Below are 18,196 nucleotides of genomic sequence, written 5' to 3'. Positions count from 1 at the left end.
TTGTGATTGGAATCGAACCTTGAACATACATATGCCTAACTCAACCGATTGTTAACCAAGCCAACTCTAGTTGGTTATTAATAAATTGGATTAATTATACCTTTCGTCATCGAAAGATAGATATCGTTGACGTTTAGCATTGAAAGATTTTTTGTTACAAAATTGTGATTCAAAATGAGACATTTAAGGGATTCGGTCAGATTTCATACCATTTCGGTCAGATTTCTGTTGATCTGGCATTAATTCAATAATTATTAATTAAAAATACTTACGTGGAAATTCCACCTAAATTTTTCTATAAAAAATATTTAATAAAAAATGACTTTTGACTTTACCTCTTACATCTATCTTCCTAAAGTTTTAGTCTCTCTTTTTAACCCTCCCTTCTCTCTCCTCGTTTGCAAATGTGCAACGTTGCTGAAAACCCTAAATCCCTATTACAAGACCAAAAGACGCAAACAATGGATACACCTACACACATACCAAATGAAATCTATCACACAAAATAAAATCGAAGAGACAGAAACAATCAGATTTGGCATCACCGAAACCAAGCGAGGTCAGAAATCGCAGAAAGATAGCAGTTGCCGAAGAGACGAAGCTGATTTTATCAATGAATTTTTGACTTATTTTGGGCTCATTTGTTATTGGTTATTATTCAAGGGGTATCAACCCAGAAGTTGCTGTTGCTTCGCTTCCCTGCAATCATTGACCACCATTGGACTCGCATTCATATCCGTTTTTATTATCTTCCTAGAAGCTGCGTCTTCGTCTGCTATTCAAACTTGATATGATTTTTTTGCGAACTTCTCCCAATTAGTCATCACTCAATCTCAGTCTCTAAATTGATGGGCAACAAATCATTAAACCCTAAATGCCACATCAGCAGCCACGTAAGCAATTGATGAGTTGGGTGCCAAGTTGTCATCCAAATAAGCACAATCAATTTTGTAAGCATTGACTATTTGTTACCTAAGCATTGACCCTATCTGTTACTGTAACAATTCTGACGGAATCCCTTAAATGTTTCATTTTCAATCAATGAGTGACGATTTCGTAATAAAAAATCTTTCAGTGTTAAAAGTGAACGACGTCTATCTTTCAGTGATAAAAAGTATAATTAACCCTTAATAAATCTTTTATACTTAACAATTATACAAAATAAATCATTTACATTTTTTTAAAAATTAATTAATAAATCATTTTATTAATATTTTAAGACAATCATTTTAATTTTGATATAATAATAATTAATGCTTAAAATTAATTTTAATAAAAATTATATTAAATTTAATATGTAAATCATAAAATATAATATTATAATACTTTAATTCAATAGTTTTTCCACTCGCGTTAGTTTTTAATACACCAAAACACCTCACAGCATATTAGATAGCATTAATCTCAATTTTTTTTTCATATCTTTTCCATCAATATTTCCATTCTATCAAACGGACCCCAAATCATGATGCCAGTTAGATTAGTTGAAAGATCAAACTCTTGTGCTGTTGTTATTTGTAAGTTTCAATAGGATTCCATATAATCTGCCAAAGAAGGTTCCCCTATTGGAGTCTACAAAAAGAGAATTTACTTCACCAAAATGTAACCATCATGGAGGAGCCAGACCTATACAGAAATCACCAAAGCAGTAGCTGCATGCAGTTCAGTTTAAGTGGATTAATATACATATGTTACTGTTTAAGAAGTTGAACACAGGTGTTTTACAACAACCCCCTCGAAAATGCCATCGCATCTCAAGTTGGGAGAAAATAGCCGTGGATCAACAGGTCCTGGAAGATGGAAAGTAAGTGCAAATGATACAGGCATGGAAAACTGCTGCAAGTTCATCTCAAAAACCCTTGAATATGAAATATTACTCCTTCCACCAGTGGTTGCCGCGCCTTCAATGCGTACTTTACCATTGGATTCAATCTCACAGTTAAGCTGACCTGCCATAGAAGTATCGGTGAGAGCACTGTATCGAGGTAACAACTCTGTTACAAGCACAAGTAGGGCTAAGAAAACAAATATTCTATTCTCACAGGCATGTCTTTGGCACTTCAAAACAAATTATAGATTAAATATTGTATAGTAGAAGCAAATCCTAGACAAAGGTTTGTCGTCAATCGATAAAATGACCTATGAGGCTATGATCATGATCTGCTGCTTATTCCAGATATCTGTAACTTTTTTTTGCAAGGAGAAATGCCCCTAATTAACTATCCGCATCTCTAGCTAGACAATTTATTCTCCAACAATTAAAGCAACACTAAGAGCGGTTGAAGAAAGACCAAGATGGTAATTGGTAAAGAAAGACTCACCAAAATCCTTTCGGGACCCAGGAAGAGCAATGCGAAAGAAATATGAAGCTTTGCTAACCCCTATTTCAAGAGCACCAAATGGCGGCCCAGCAATCCCATTTTCCGCTGTCCCAGTGAAAGTAATGGATTGGAATGGAGTATGCTCTTCCAAATGAGAAATTGTTGTCAGGGGCATCAAGACATGTCCATCTGATTTGCCTCCCATTTCGGTCTCATATTTTGAGAAGGGAACAAGACAATGAGATGCTGGTGTCGGAAGCAGGTCGCAGCGACGCCTTCTTTTATAGGTTTCCAGAAATTCTTCAGATGCTTTACTGTTTCCATTAGAAATAGTTGCTGCAATTTCCTCCCCATCATGTGCTGTGCAACTTTGCTCAAATTCTTCACCACTTTTCCTGAAATTGCATCGATAATTTTGAAGATTGTTAACATCAATCTTCAAATTATCCATACCCGATAAGTATAAGAATCTTTCTAAATCATCCTTCTCCATGTATGAAGTCAGCGGTTCACCAATAAGAACAATCCCCTTCACAATGCCATAGCTATCTGAGTGTCGTTTAAGTACATGAAGATTCGGAGGGAAAAAACTTGTAAACTGCTTACAGTCCTTTGGAACCCCTGAGCTTGGTAAAGGCAGATTGCCATTTAGATAAGTGTGGAACACGTTCGGTTTCAAAACCAGATTAGGATGAGCCTTCCTCAGAACATAGTAATATAAGTTTTCCAGTTGAGAAAAGCTGACAAATGAACTGCCAAGATTGTTTGCAGTGTATGGTGGCAAACATTGAGCCAGTCTTTGAAATGCCGAGCGTCTTGGAATATCAGAGTAGACATCAGGACCCAAGTAACTTCCCATAATGAAGTTAATCAAGAAAAGTTGGTTACTGAATGATGATTCATTGAACGGGTCTCGGCAAGTAGTAGTACTTGACTGAATGTCCATGCTTAGAGCTTAGCTTTCCCAACAACTACAATACATTATTGACCATAAATCATGAGCTGCTTTTAACATTACAGAAACGTATGCGATCACACAATATATACAATAAATGCTAGGCCCTTTATGTTTCCAATTTCGGGATAAAATATCAAGAAAACAAATGCAGTATATAGATATGTTTCGCATTGGCAATCTCTCATCAAGACTACCATGTAACACAAATTCATAAATGCATCATTTCATCTTTATCAAATGTCCTCATGAACACCAAAAATGGAAGCTGCGGGATCTATAACTACAAACACAAAAAAAAAAAAAAAAAAGTATAAAATCACAAACATTTGTCTCAACCCTGACTCTTCGCCAATCAATAAACCTCAATGACAGAAAGAAGGAAACCCTATGGCCAAGCTCTTCTCCCAGTGACTAAATATCATATAATCAATTATACTATTTTCTCAACTCTTTTGGTGATTTGAACTCTTGAGATGGACAGGTATACTAAAAGACAGATTCATCTTCAGATCTTCCTTGAATCTTTGCAACACCAGTGCATCTCCCCAATAAGGCAATAACTACTAATATGTAGAAATCAAAATTGAATGTACCAGTGCATCTCCTCAACTGCGAGCTTTCTTGTAAAATAATTTCAAACTTATAGGCAGAGAGAGGCTTAAATTCAAGCAAGACTAGTTCTTAGAACCTAACGCACACTAACATGCAACCCTGAATAGAAGACTAGTGGATCAAAGAAAATTCAAACTCAGAAAAAATGAAGTTAAATAGAAAATTTGAGAATTTATGAGCTCACATCAAAGTTAGGGGAGATGGGTACACTCCTTCGAGTTTTAACTTGACATTTAAGCTACAAGCATTAGTAACAACCCAGATGAATTCCCGGAAACTAAAATGAAATTGACGAAAAAAGAAGCAGCATACGAAGAATAACATTCGATTTTGTGGGTCTAGAATTACCTTTAGGGTTAAACAGATGAAAAAGCAACTCGCTTGCAAGGATTAGCGAGCTCAAAACCCAACTCTTGCTGAGACACACATTGAGGAACAGCTCGAACAGAACAGCCATGGATGGACAACTGTACCGTTAAATTAATAAAGAAAACGAGGGTTCTGAGGCCAGAGTAATGGGCCCATAGATGGGGTAATGGCCCAAATAATGGAATAAGATTAGATTGTTACTGGGCCAAGATTTTGCAATACAATAATTATTAATTAATACCAAGAGCCTGGGCTGGGGACGGACGGATTGAGAAGCAGAGCATTAATGGCGTCTAGAGGCGGAACAGAGCAATCTTCACGGAGGCATTGTGTCCGAGCTGGAGGGCCGTACTTCCTAGGCCTCCCTTCTCTTTATCCTTGCATTCTCTCTTGCAGTACGTACAATCACATTGGTGGCTGCTCCAGCATGAGTAGTGGCTGGGCGATTTCATAGCTCCGGTTAGAGCCCTGGACATTCAATGGTTGGTACAACAGAAGCAGACTATTATATATTATATACAGTGATTAACATGACGGTTATGGCTGCATTTGCCAACTAAATACAATTCCTTTTAACATATATCAGATACAGTAACGTGACATATACTTTTACACCACCTGATTAGGATACAAGACCTTGCAAAATACAGAGGGTGACTCTCACTTTGTACAATTACAGATGGTCAGATGGAGATAGATACCAAGGCAAGGAAATAAAATAATGGCCATTTGACAAATATAAAAAATATGAGAATTTGGAATCATTAATCTGTTCTCACAGTAGTATGCACCAAGACTTTCTCCAGCATTTGGGGAACAACTTGTGTGAAATAAAAGGCTAAGTTTATCAGCAAAGAGCTGCTGCTTCATTTGCTCTAGTAATTGCCATTCTTTTTCCATCTGCATATCCAACTCCTCAAAACAAACAATCTTATCTTGAATCCCTGTCATCTGCAATACCATTAAATCTTAGCAAATAGTTAACAACTTTGTCAGTGAAGACTTGAAAGAACAATAATCACACACACTGACACACACACCTCCACTTCTACAATTCCTGAAATTGCTCTCTCCAGATCTTGTCCTTCCTTGTCAAGCATTGATTTTGCTTCTACACGAGTTCCTTCCATTGCAGTTAGGGAGGTGTCCCTGTTAGATGCAATATCAGCTCCTACATCAGAAAGTCAGCAATCATTCTAAGAGTTAAATTGTCTCAGCAATATGTGCACAACACTTACAAAAAAGCCATACCTTGCTGTCTACTGTTCTTGGCCAGGATACCAGGAACCCCTACATCAGTTTTAGAGTCTGTTTCAGACACAGTGGTCACAGCTGCCCGAGCAGCAGCTTTGGCAACCTCCACACTAGCCAAAGCTGACAGAAAAGCAGCCTGGGAAACATTTTTACACAATAGCATAAAGCATCGCTAATATTGGGATGCTGTAGATGACAAGAACACTTCAAATGAAAAATCTCATTAGAGTCAAATGCATCACATGCCCTCTCATATTTGGTAACTTGGATGCATATCTACAAGTAGCCAACCATTTTAGATGATCACTCTCAATAATGATTCAGAAAGTGCCACTATTCATATCCATTAGAGCCAAATGCTAAATTGACTTTCTAATCATTTAGATGCTATAATCAAACAGGTCATTCAAGAAATTCAGCATAAGTAAATTTAATAAGATCTGGATGGTAATAGGATTGTGAACGATCAAGGCAAGGGCTATAACTAAAACTCGTGGAAGTACTCATGAAGATGCCCTATTCCCGTTTAAGTGAATGGAAGAAATTACTCAACTTGCTCATCGTCATCATCATCCTCATCCGAGCCTTTATCCCAAAAAGTTTGGGGTTGGCTTCACGAGTCTATGAGAACATCATTGGAAATCCACCACATGTATATGTTTACTCCATTCATTTCTATCATGGAACCTACATTCATCCACTCCTATTATATTTATATAATTTCTTATAACTTCAACTTGCTAAGCTTCGACATTAATAACGTCCTACTCTTGCTTCTCTATTGAAGTCCCAATCTTTTTTCTCACCCTTCCCAATCCCGCTAAACAACCTTAAGCAAAATCCATAACTGGGCCATTATTGGGTTGCTAGCATCTGCAAGTAGTGTAAGACGCATTCTCTTGCTTGGAGATGATGCACCAATACTTTCCAATCCACATTCAGCAGCACTTTCGTCCTTCATTTGGTGACACTTGTTATCCATCTTCCCAGTGTCTAAGTAACCAGAAAATTCCTCCCCAAAAGGAAGCTTAATAAAATGATTGACGCAGTCTTTCTCACTTCTACCACCAACATGATGCGCAACTCTTCTCCAGTCATCACCAAAATGCATAACAGCTTCCAGAAGTAATAAGGTGTCTTTTTCCATCCAATCTGCCTTTGTTTCTTCACTGATCTCAACGCGCCTGAAATCTGAAGAATTGACACCAACACGATAGTTGCCACGTACCTAGCACTGTGCACAAAGAGTTAAGTCATACTGCGCAGCCAAAAGAGATTGCAATATTTAGTTATAATCTCCTCGGGCCAGACTGTCAAAGGAGTAACACTCCAATATATGTATAAACACCCAAAACAGGAATGCAACTCCTTGTTGATCAATAACAAATATGAGAAAATGTCAATAGAAGACATGTATGCAAGTATGAATTTGAACCCCACAAACTAGTTCCTTGAGATATTTTGAATTCCGAAGATTGGTTGATCTTTACAATATAAAACAATTTGGCACGCAGGATAAATATTATCCATTCATCCAACATAAGAGAGTAAATAACAAAATATCTCCAACATTTCAATTTAAATATATAATTGATCAATTTATTTCTCCCTTTAGATGCAAGAAAAATATTACATAGTAAGTAGTAAGACGAGTGACCTTATCACAAGCAAAGCAAGCAATGCTGCAAACGGACTTGCATCCACTACACAGCCTCTTGGTAGTCTCCCTATTCACCTGAGAAGAAGAATCAAAGAAACCAACTCCAGCATCACCAGTGCCACCACTGCTTTGCCCCTTAGTCTCCTTCTCCTCCCATCTTAATGGCTTGGTCAAAGCCGAAGGATAGTAATTTATCAAACCCCACGCCTCCAAGAAATCAAAAGCCCTACGAATCGATCCCACATCTCCAACCAGCGTCTTTCTGGCCTCGGTGAATGTAAGCTTCCTGGAAGGATTCTCCCTGAAGAAAGCTTAATTATGGAGTTCCGATAGTACCTGTAAACCCTAGGGGTTTTTGAAGGCGACCGCGAATCGAAGAACTCCGGGAGGAACCGTACCTCACATTCGTGCATGCCGGTCCATGAAAACCACCCTAATTAAACACAAACAAAAAAGGAATTAACTTGAGAAGAAAAGCGATGGTTATTGCGCACCATCACACGGGCTAGTGTTTTTGGAGGAACTTACTGGAGTAGCTGGGGACGTAGATGACATCAGCATCTGGTGTCGGTGGACGAGGATTGGTCGCGCCTGCGGTAGAGGTGGAGGAAAACTGGGGCTTAACCTGAGAAGAAGGTGCGGTGGTGGTGGTGGTGGTGGTGGTGGCGGCGTAGGTTCCTGATGTTGTTGGCAGTTCGATGGGTGACTTCATGGGCATGGGCATGGCCATGGCCATGGCCATTGGGAGATGGGGAGACAGGAGAGGACTCTGCTTTTCGATACCCACTGGCCACTTCGCCGTCATCTACAACGGGTGTTCGTAACTTTTTCGCCCCTAAAAAATTGTCTACTTTTACATTTAGTCCCAAAAGTTCGAATTTCTTCCAAACAGGTTACGAATTTGAGATTTTCAATCCCCAAGCAAGAATGCCAAACAACCAGGACACATGAGCGTGCCCGTACACAAATCTAGCAACCAATTTGAAACAAATTCAAACTTTCGATTACTAAGTCATAACGTATGAAATTTCGATTACTAAGTTGAAAAATGAACAATCTTTCAGTGACGAAAAGTACATTCAACCCACAACCGGGTCATAAGCAATTTGTAGACGACGTCCAATTTTGTTTACGCACTGAACATGATCAATGTAGGACACTAGACACCAGAGACTCTACCCAAATGCTGGGGACTAGACTATGAAAGAATCATATGTTGATTCTAACATGCACATCTCTTTTACATGCGTCTTTATTCCTATATGGCTGCCAGAAACCGATTCCAGCATCCACCAATCCACGGCTGCCAACCACTCATCCCGAGAGTACAGGCAGTATTTAGAGAGTTTTTCATGCACAAAGGTGGAGGAAGATGGTTCCACATCTTCCAAATTCCTTCTCCACCATCAGACATCTAATATCCCTGGTGAGCATGACTATGTATGACCTGCAAAATACAATATATACAACATTAATGGCAGTTCACATATATCGAAGATCGCATATAAATAAAACTTCTTTGCGGCATACTGTCAATTAGGCAGGAGATACCAGTCCACAGCCACATCTCAGTAGAAAAAGAAACGGGAAAAAATCAACTTACCTTGCATAGATGCCTGATTTTTTGTGGGTACGGCCCAACCAATAGGCAGGGGATGGTCAAAGTTGAGGGTTAGTTGCCACCCGACCAAAGGGCCATACTAATATAGATGCTGGACTTTAACAATCTTATATTTCCTTTGTGATTCACTCCATTAATAGAGGTACATACAGGACATTTCATGAATCTTCAAAGAAAAATTAATCCAAGAAACATGACTAAGACGAGGAGAATATCTCGTAGGCAAGATCTCTCTGTGTTCACACCCCAAAAATCACGTCCACAAATCACTATACAATGTTGATGATGTTAATAATGTTAATGAGTGGCACCAGCAAATGGAAAAAATCAGATATTTTGGCAGTCATTAATAATGTTAATGAGTGGCTCACTAAAAAGGGCGCCACCATTCAGCATATATGTACAAATTTTCATTCCATCAAGATCATAACTGGCATAAGCAATGCAATGCAATGCTAGTAACACAAATAATTTTTTTTAAAAAAAGTTTTGTACCTCTAGAGTGCAAAATATAAAATTTGCAAGGCTAGATTCGAAGCCTGCCACTCAAGTAGCAGTCCGCCACTCTTAGTCCTGCTGCAATCTAAGGATACCTGGAAATAGGCATCGTTACATCTCTAGTGGAGACAAGATAGCAATATGACATAGTTATAAGCAAGATGTCCATAATATTTCCTTGATCAACCCCTCACTCAGCCGTCAGGTCAGAACCACTACCTTGCATAAACTGAGAAGAAGCAGGAACTATAAAATGTGCTTGCGCTGGTACAGGTGTTGCCATGCCTAAAAACAAAAGTAAGCTTCTAAATCATGTTCTCTTTAAATCACTGATCTCAGGTCATGCCTTCTAGCCATCATGGATTCAATTCTTGCCTCCCCAAACCATTTGGTTATGTTGAGTCCAACCTGTTTGGAAAGACAATTAGGTGTAGATGTTGGACTAAGAACCAGGAAGACACGAATAACTTTCATTATATATTATGCCCTCTGTGGTCACTTTGCATTCTAAACGTTCCCTAAACTGGTTGAAAAGAAAATTAGGTGTAAATGAACTCAATACAGGGAAACAAAGAAGGAGAATACTTTTCACTATATATCATGTCCTCTGACATCATTATGCATTCTATACATTCACCAAACAACACAGTGGATGGGTAACTTCTCATTGGCATGATAATAATACTTTCTCAAGGTGAAAACAAAAGATTACCTGTATGATATGGTCCTTGAATTGTGGGCATGGGTGAAGTAGTTATTGCGCTAACGCCAGGTCCACCAAATTGTACAACCTGATGACCTGGAATTGCATATCCTTGAACTGCTGTATAACCATGACTACCAGGAATGGTTTGACCCAACTGTCCACTAGGATATATGGCTGCATTAACTGTTTGAGGAACTCCACATATTTGAAGGTACTGTTGCATGTAAGGGTTGTAGATACCCTATCAGAGGATGGGAAGAGAGTATCAGGTTCATGACAGCATCACAAATGAAAATATTATTAACCGTTGGACGAAGTAGTTATTGAAGACATTTTGGAGCACCCTATACCTGTGGGTACACATACTCGTGTCCATATGTAGCATACCTGCACACATGAAACCATTGAGGGTATTCAGAGGATTTAACATTCAAACAGAATTTTGAATGTACAAATAAGAACAAAACTCAGAGACAAGATGTTGGAAAGGGACAAATGACATAAGACATGATGCATTGATATAGGTTCCTCTAAGAAATTAGAGGCTAATGTGCTCGGTGCTCCTATCCTACAAACGGACTGTTAAAGGACACCCACCAATAGTTCAGTAGTAAGATCACCCTAAGAACAAAAGAATACTTTATTGTAGGGGGCATTTTCCTTTTCTATCATTTTTCCTAATCAAACCATGGTATCGATTGTTGCCTGTTCAATAGACATTGAGCTGGGGGCACTTATCATCTGCAGCTGCCACATTTTGATTCCTGCAATTACTATTTAGTATTTACCAATCATAACATGTCACAAGACTCACAACACTGCACTTGGACTATATCAAATTATCAACCCTGTATTTGAGGGGGGGAAAGTACTCCTAGGCAAACAAAGACGCCTAGAAGAAGTTCTGTTGTGATTGGTACATCCAAAAGCTGCCAGGGGACAAAGAAAAGATGAATAGAATAGTGTAGCTGCAAAGGATATGTACCCTATTGTACAAAACGATACCAATCATTCCACCGTGTATCCACATGATGGCATATATGAAAAGAAAGCAAGATTGATTAATCAGGTCTAAACATTAGGTACAGGGGAATCAACTAAGCCCATTTAAATGGAGAACTGACTGCTATGAAGGCAAATATTGACATAATTTCAAAACTGCCCATGCATGCATTAAAGATGCACAGATTAGGCAAAAATCACTGAACAAGTAGGCAAAAGTGAGATACGAAACTATATAGCGAGATTCAGCCATTTTTGGAGCATAAAGATCAAGCAATTATCCTCATTGAACTCCACACAGCCATTCTTCTTATACTGTCCAACCAAAGTTATCAGATCATAGCATGTGGCAGAAAGATGTCTTCAAAACACAGTCAGAGTTACTCATCCACATGCAACATATTAAGGAAGGTTGCCCCACACCAAAAACTTTAAGCCACACGAACTCCAATAAATGAAACAATTATCAATTCTATTTGGCACGGGACTAGTAAACCGAGCAGTCTTCAGATTGCAATATCTTTGGCATTATCTTATCATTAGCTTCAGAATGCAAAACTCACCCATACGGAGGATACATCAGTCCATGTTGATAGCTGTAAGAAAGTGGTTGTGGGTTACCAAAACTTCCAACATAAGCCCCCCGAGCAGCTTGCACACTTACAATGTATGGACTAGCAGGTCTCATGCGTCCTAAATGAAACAAATGCGGAGAGCACAGGGGAAAAGTAGTACAATAAGAGATTGATCAACAAGGCTCACATTAATGGATGACATGATTTTGCTAAAAACTATTTTTAAGAAGATACAGACAGTTCATCCATGTTATGCACTTAAAAGGGGTGGAAAAAAAGTTGGGAAAATGATCAGGACAACACACAAATGCATCTTGAGTGTCAATGGTAATACACAACCACATTTTACAGAACTTGAAGCTTGAAGCTATATTTCAGTTGGGTATGCAGACAATGATGAGATTGATAATATAGGATACCATATTGCAGTGGTGGACGTGGTCGCCCAAGTGAAGCCAGATTACAATTAGTCTGCCTCCCATCGATGATTGAAGCTGGATCAGCACAGGCTCTCATAGCAGCCTCAGGGTCTCCGAAAGTTACCTACACCCTCCATGCAAACATCAACCCGTATCACGTCATAAACCCATAAATGTAATACAGTCACAAGAGACGAGGTTAGTAATCATTGAAATGACAATCGATGGCACAATATAGCAACTAAATTATCTTCCTTAGCGCTGTAAACAGGACCAATAGAGCGCTATCGAGCTAATGCCCATAGTGAGTGAACTTATCCAGAAAAAAATCGAAATGAAACAGAAAAGAGAACAATACACACTCACAAAACCATAGCCTTTGGATCGGCCAGTATTCTTATCAGTGATGACGACGGCCTCAAGAATATCTCCAAATTGCTCAAAGTATCGTCGCATGGTTTCGCTTTGCGTCTCCCAGGCAAGTCCCCCGACGAAGACCTTGGTGTAGGTGGTATCTCCAAAAGGAGAATTCAAGTACTGAAACCCAGAACTCGAACTCGATCCCGAGCTCGGTCCCTGAATTCCTTGATACGCCATTCGATTAATCAATCAATAAGATAAATACCCAATTCAATTTGAGATATAAAAATCAAGGACGAATTTTGTATAGAGGGTTATCAAATTGGAGGCTACGGGGTGATACTAATTACTAAAGTGGAAAGGGGCATGAACACACATATTTTAAAACCCTAGTGAATCCATACAATAAGCTAATTTTTATACACAGAGAAAGAGAAGGCACTGGAAAGACGAGGTGAACTATACAATAATCCTACGACGGACAAGAAAACGAAAAGGTGGGTTCCAAAAGTGAAAATAGAAAAGAAAAAACCGTAAAGAAATTAGGTTAAAATGGGCCTGGTGAGGTCGGTGGTGGGATTGGATTGGGAAATAGAGAAAGAAAGAGAAAGCACGATGTGGGGTGTCTGTGTATGGAAAAGGTTGGTCAATGGGGCTTGTAAAAGAAGAATCTTTTCTTGGAAAGGAGAGAGAAACACAGAGAAGAGACTACCAGCCAACGCTGAGGAGGAACAGGGTGGACATGGCACAAGTCGAAGTTGAAGAAATACGGAAGGGAAGGCGCATCCTTTCCCTTATTTCATTGGAGCATGTTTGACATTGCTCATCTTTTAGAGCTAGTGTCAAAATAATCAATGGCACCAACTAACAAGCATGAGGCAAATGAACATGTATTGGTTAAAAGCATATGATTAAGATTGGAATTTAATCCATGGGTGGAATGATTTATGAAGAATGAGAACATATTTTGGAGTTGGCCGTGGATGAAAGTGATGGAGTTTTCACCGCTAACAAGACTAAAATTTTATATATATCCTTAAACTATCATATTTTTCTCGATTTTGTCCTTAAATTTTTTTTTTTTCTCCATTCTACCTTCAAACTATGGTTTTGTACATCATTTTTATCCTCAAACTATTGAGTCTGATAAAAATGCTGACATGGCATCCATGTGTATTTTTAAAAAAAAAATAATGACAGGTAGATAATTGAGGTGGAAAGTCTCATAAATTTAAAAAAAAACAAAAATCACGAAATCGAAGGAACTTGTTGCCCAAATCGAGATCATGACGCTCAAGCAAGCCGATCAGATCCAGACCCAAATTGACCTCCAGAACCACCAAACTTGTTATAACAACATCACTTTTCTCCATCCGAAGCCGATCCCGACGAAGCCAGGGGGGACACCCCCTAAACCCGCCAAGCTTTACCCAATAACCGAACACATCTCTGGCTTGGCAAGAACCAGTCAGTTACTAAATCAAAAATCGAATGAAAATGATGGAGATCTAAAGGCAACAGAGCAATACATGTGGGTTGAACGCTTTAGATCTATAGATCCATCAAATCAAAGCCTTTTAGGATAGACAAGGTTGGGTTTTTGGTTAAAGGGATCAAATCTAAGCAAATTCTAGAGAGAGAGAATCTGCGAAGGGCAAGTGAGCTCGTCGGCGGCGTTGAATCGATGGCCATGCCCACCGCCTATGCAGTCAAGATGATTTTAGGTTGATTTCTTAATTTTTTTATTTGACTAGTGTAAACTTAATGAATAAAAGTTATTCTTTATTTTTATTCAACATTTTCAGGGGAATCAACATCGGAAAGCTGACTGAGGACATAAATGATATACAAAACAATAGTTTAAGAATAAAATAAAGAAATTTTATAATTTAAGGATATAATCAAGAAAAATATGTTAGTTTAAAGACATATATAATATTTTAGCCCCGCTAACAATCAAGAAGGTGAGTTTCGTCACATTGGATGATGCAGAGCAGAACAGAGCTGTGCACAGGGTATATCCTCCTTCCCCTTCCTAGAGTGCTGTCATCACCAGTAGGCAAACTCACCATAAGAGGTCAAACCAATCACAGCAGATCATTAGATGGGCTACAGTGGGGGCACAACACAACTGTTCTGGGCCACATATGTCAGAGCTGCAGTGTTGGACCTCTAAGGACCAGAAGGCCCACCACTCCTTGCAATTTTCCAGAGAGTTAATGGGGGCAGAGACCATAATAATAGCAACAGACGTTTATCACTTTGATTAGGGGGCAAACAAAAATCAGTTATGAGTCGAACAATAGGTGTTTACGTGATATTTACATATCTACAACTTAATCCGGATTAGATTTCGGATGTACTTAATCCGGATTAGATTTCCGACGTATTTAATTGATCAAATTCGAATTTGTTTAAATCCGGATATAACTTAATCCGGATTAGGGTTCGAACAAGTAAATGGAAAGATTTATGTATTTGGACCCGAATTTCAGATATATAACTTAAGTCCAAACTCCAAACTTGGTTTAATGTTTAATCCGGATAAAACGAATTCGATCATCCGAATGAGAGAGAGTTTTGCCACCCCTAACTTTGATAATACATTCGGTGTTGCTTTCACAGCTGGTTGGATCAATTTTACCTGTCAATAATGATCATAAAACCTCTAATTCTTAATGGCATGATCGACACCCTAGTCACGCTGTTAAGAAAGCTTGCACCTTGCCTTACAATTAATGAACTTCCAGGACGAAATGGGCTTGCAATGTGGAAACGCTACTGCACCCAGAAATGGCAGAACAGCTCGACTCTCACAGTGCACCAAGTCTTTCTTGAACAGCTTCGAGAAGTGAAACTTCACAAGCTCCATGGCCAAGTACCCTCCACACCTGCACACACACACACACACGCACACACACTTCCTTTCAGAACTCAGAAAAATCAAGGGTCTACAATACTAACTTCTGCAAAACAATGCACTTTTACAACACAGTTTGTTGAAACTAGCTAAATTATGCTACAATTACCCCCCATCATGTATAGAATTCAAACAAAAAACAATGCATAAGTTGATAGGCTAAAAAGCATATATAGTGCAGGTAACAAGAAGAAAGACAATTTAAATGTATACTGGTAAGAGAATGACATCTTCTCATTTTTCCAGGCATCTGATGTGGGCAATGCTATTGCATTATATCAGCATTGGACTGGTGCGGTCAGCTCTCGGATTCCTTTTCCGGCAAAGATGCTTCTTTGACAGGTAGTCTTTCTCATTATTACCTAAATATATATTGTTGTTTTCATCAAATGTTCCTATCCTTGGAAGCATGTGAACAGTTTTTCTTCAAGTAAATCCAATTGCAAAGAACAAAATTGCGTTCCTATAAACATCAATTTGATAGAGTAGGGTATCATTGTAGCAGCTTGAAATAGAACTGTTTGCAGGAAAAGAATCAAACTCTCTGTGTCCGGACTCCGGAAAGATGGTGGAGAGAGAAAAAGTGTGTGTGACTGGCGCCGGAGGATATTTGGGATCATGGGTTGTCAAGTTTCTCCTCTCAAAGGGTTACATAGTCCATGGAACTGTCCGAGACCCAGGTAAGTTCCACTAGTTTAATTTGAATGCAATCTTTCGAAAATTTTCTGTAACTTTCATTTTCTTTTCACAGAGGATGATAAGAATACACACCTGAAGAAACTAGAACATGCTGAGGAGAATCTGAAGCTCTTCAAGGCAGATTTACTGGACTATGATGGTCTTTGCATTGCCATTGCTGGGTGTAGTGGTGTCTTCCATATTGCCTGTCCTGTTCCTCTACCCAGTTTAATCAGTGCTCTCAATTATAAGGCAAGTCTCTATATTTCTTAACTACGGTATGAGTTAGTAACTCAATCCGGACCAAAAAAAGTGGCTGTTTTATCATCACTTTTTGCAGATAAACCTGATTGAACCATCTGTAAAAGGAACGTTGAATGTACTGGATGCATCTGTAAAGGCAAAGGTGAACAAAGTTGTCTATGCGTCAAGCATAGGTGCTGTTGTAGTGAACCCAAATCTCTCAAAAGGTCAAGTCATGGATGAGAACTGCTGGTCCGATATTGAATTCTGCAAGTCGATCGAGGTATCTGATTAGAACCACCTGCAATTGTGTAGTTTGTTCTCCAGTTTGTCTTTCGGTCAATCTAGTCTAACAGGGTACCTGTTACATCAAATGTAAACTTCAGCAATGGTATTGTGTTGCCAAAACACTAGCAGAACAGGAAGCTTGGGAGTACGCAAAGAGAAGTGAATTGAAAATCCTAACAGTTTGTCCATCTATAATTATTGGGCCAAGACTGCAACCTACCATGAATTCTAGTAGCTTATACCTCCTACGCATCTTGAAAGGTTCTTCTAAACTGGACTCGATGAGCACCTTTTATCTCTCTTTTCCTTCTTTTTGACACCTTGATTATTCAATTAATCTCATCTCCATTGGAAGCAGATGGTTCTGAATCTGCAGAAAATAGACATCGCGCTTTGGTAGATGTGCGCGATACAGCAGAATCACTTCTAATGTTATATGAGAAGCCAGAAGCAGAGGGAAGATACATATGCTCATCACATGAAATTAGAGAACAAGATTTGGTGGAAAAGTTGAAGAACATGTATCCTTATTACAATTACCCTAAAAGGTAATCAAAATGAATGATACCCTTGTTTTAGAGATATTCTCCATCCATTTTCAACAGTTCTATAATCCTCACATTGACTATTATATGATTAGTAAAAATTATACCTGGAATGTTGGGTGAAACTGCATCTCTTACTTCTGACCTTTTGTAGATCCCACATGCTGCGAAGGGAGAGCCATGTACTTAATCCTCCTTTAATAAGCTCCAAAATGTTGGAGCCGCTGAAATATTATTGCTTTCTTGCATGCTCTCCTGTTTTCCCTCTTTATGAAGATGCTCAATTGTGTTCTATTCTCATGACAGTTTTTCTGAAGGGGAAGGGGTGAGCTTGAACTCGGAGAAGTTGCAGAACTTGGGATGGAAGTATAGACCATTGGAAGATACACTGGTTGATGCAGTCAAAGACTATGAAGAATCTGGTGCATTGGCTAAAGTCGAGCTTGCACAGACTTCTTGAATGGATCATATTAAACAATGTGTGTTGAATAAAATATTTTATACTATACAAACCGAAAATAAATTGCTCAGGTGCATAGGCTAAAGTCGAGAATAGAATTAGGCACTTAGCGAATGGATCTTGTTATCAAAACACTGTTTATTACGTAATATAATTTGTTCTATATGAGTCTAAAGACAAGTTAAAGTAAGTTTTGATCTTTGTTAAATACAATAATCATAAAGAAAAGAAAATGATATGAAAGCCATAAGAATTGAGTTGATATAACGGCAAGGGAAAAGGAGAACTGTAGCATGGGATGGGCATGAACCTTGAGCGTAACAATCTAGATTATAAGCAGGATGCATTTTCTTCATAATTCCTACAATCGACAAGGGTCTCCTCCAATGGTTGTCATTTCCATCCAAGTTCTGCAACTTCTCCGAACTCAGTTTCGCGTATTCATCTACCTAAATGATTCCGTCCTCACATGCATGCAGGGAACAAGAAAACCAACCACAACTCAGGGCTATACCTTTTAGGATTGTATAATTAGGATCTATGTAGCACGGACACGGACACACGACACGACACGACACGGACACGCTAACACATGATTTTTCCAAAAAGTAGGATACGGACAAGTTGGGGACATGTTGATTAATTTTTTTTATATTTTTTTATATATATATACATATATTTCATTTCAATCAATATTGTCCAAAACA

The 18,196-nt window shown here is 38.7% G+C and overlaps 3 protein-coding genes, 1 long non-coding RNA gene and 1 pseudogene across 4 annotated transcripts; 1 reads left to right on the top strand and 4 right to left on the bottom strand.

Annotated features, from left to right (window-relative positions):
* Positions 1–1,511: 1,511 nt before the first annotated feature.
* LOC120010616 (increased DNA methylation 3) lies at positions 1,512–4,387 on the bottom strand. Its single transcript, XM_038861398.1, has 3 exons — positions 4,240–4,387; positions 2,322–3,292; positions 1,512–1,949 (listed from the first exon to the last, which is right to left on the bottom strand). The coding sequence occupies exons 2-3, from the start codon at positions 3,265–3,267 to the stop codon at positions 1,699–1,701; spliced, it is 1,197 nt and encodes a 398-aa protein (XP_038717326.1). The 5' UTR covers positions 3,268–3,292; positions 4,240–4,387; the 3' UTR covers positions 1,512–1,698.
* Positions 4,388–4,754: 367 nt separating this feature from the next.
* Positions 4,755–9,519, bottom strand: LOC120011007 (annotated as a pseudogene).
* Positions 9,520–9,561: 42 nt separating this feature from the next.
* LOC120011008 (RNA-binding protein 24-B-like) lies at positions 9,562–13,365 on the bottom strand. Its single transcript, XM_038862004.1, has 6 exons — positions 12,362–13,365; positions 11,996–12,119; positions 11,565–11,694; positions 10,350–10,386; positions 10,006–10,240; positions 9,562–9,701 (listed from the first exon to the last, which is right to left on the bottom strand). The coding sequence occupies exons 1-6, from the start codon at positions 12,590–12,592 to the stop codon at positions 9,658–9,660; spliced, it is 801 nt and encodes a 266-aa protein (XP_038717932.1). The 5' UTR covers positions 12,593–13,365; the 3' UTR covers positions 9,562–9,657.
* A 1,545-nt stretch (positions 13,366–14,910) lies between these two features.
* Positions 14,911–16,860, bottom strand: LOC120010654. The gene is made up of 3 exons (XR_005470891.1): positions 16,705–16,860; positions 16,047–16,557; positions 14,911–15,246 (listed from the first exon to the last, which is right to left on the bottom strand). It is a non-coding gene; the product is annotated as an uncharacterized LOC120010654 (long non-coding RNA).
* Positions 15,260–17,978, top strand: LOC120010653 (cinnamoyl-CoA reductase 2-like). The gene is made up of 6 exons (XM_038861446.1): positions 15,260–15,955; positions 16,027–16,205; positions 16,294–16,481; positions 16,558–16,745; positions 16,843–17,032; positions 17,336–17,978. The coding sequence occupies exons 1-6, from the start codon at positions 15,841–15,843 to the stop codon at positions 17,487–17,489; spliced, it is 1,014 nt and encodes a 337-aa protein (XP_038717374.1). The 5' UTR covers positions 15,260–15,840; the 3' UTR covers positions 17,490–17,978.
* Positions 17,979–18,196: the final 218 nt, after the last annotated feature.

Source organism: Tripterygium wilfordii, chromosome 12 (genome assembly GCF_013401445.1).
Source record: "Tripterygium wilfordii isolate XIE 37 chromosome 12, ASM1340144v1, whole genome shotgun sequence".
In the NCBI taxonomy this organism is placed as follows: domain Eukaryota; kingdom Viridiplantae; phylum Streptophyta; class Magnoliopsida; order Celastrales; family Celastraceae; genus Tripterygium; species Tripterygium wilfordii.
Note: the sequence above shows the minus strand (reverse complement) of the source record. Positions and strands in the feature narration are given on the sequence as shown.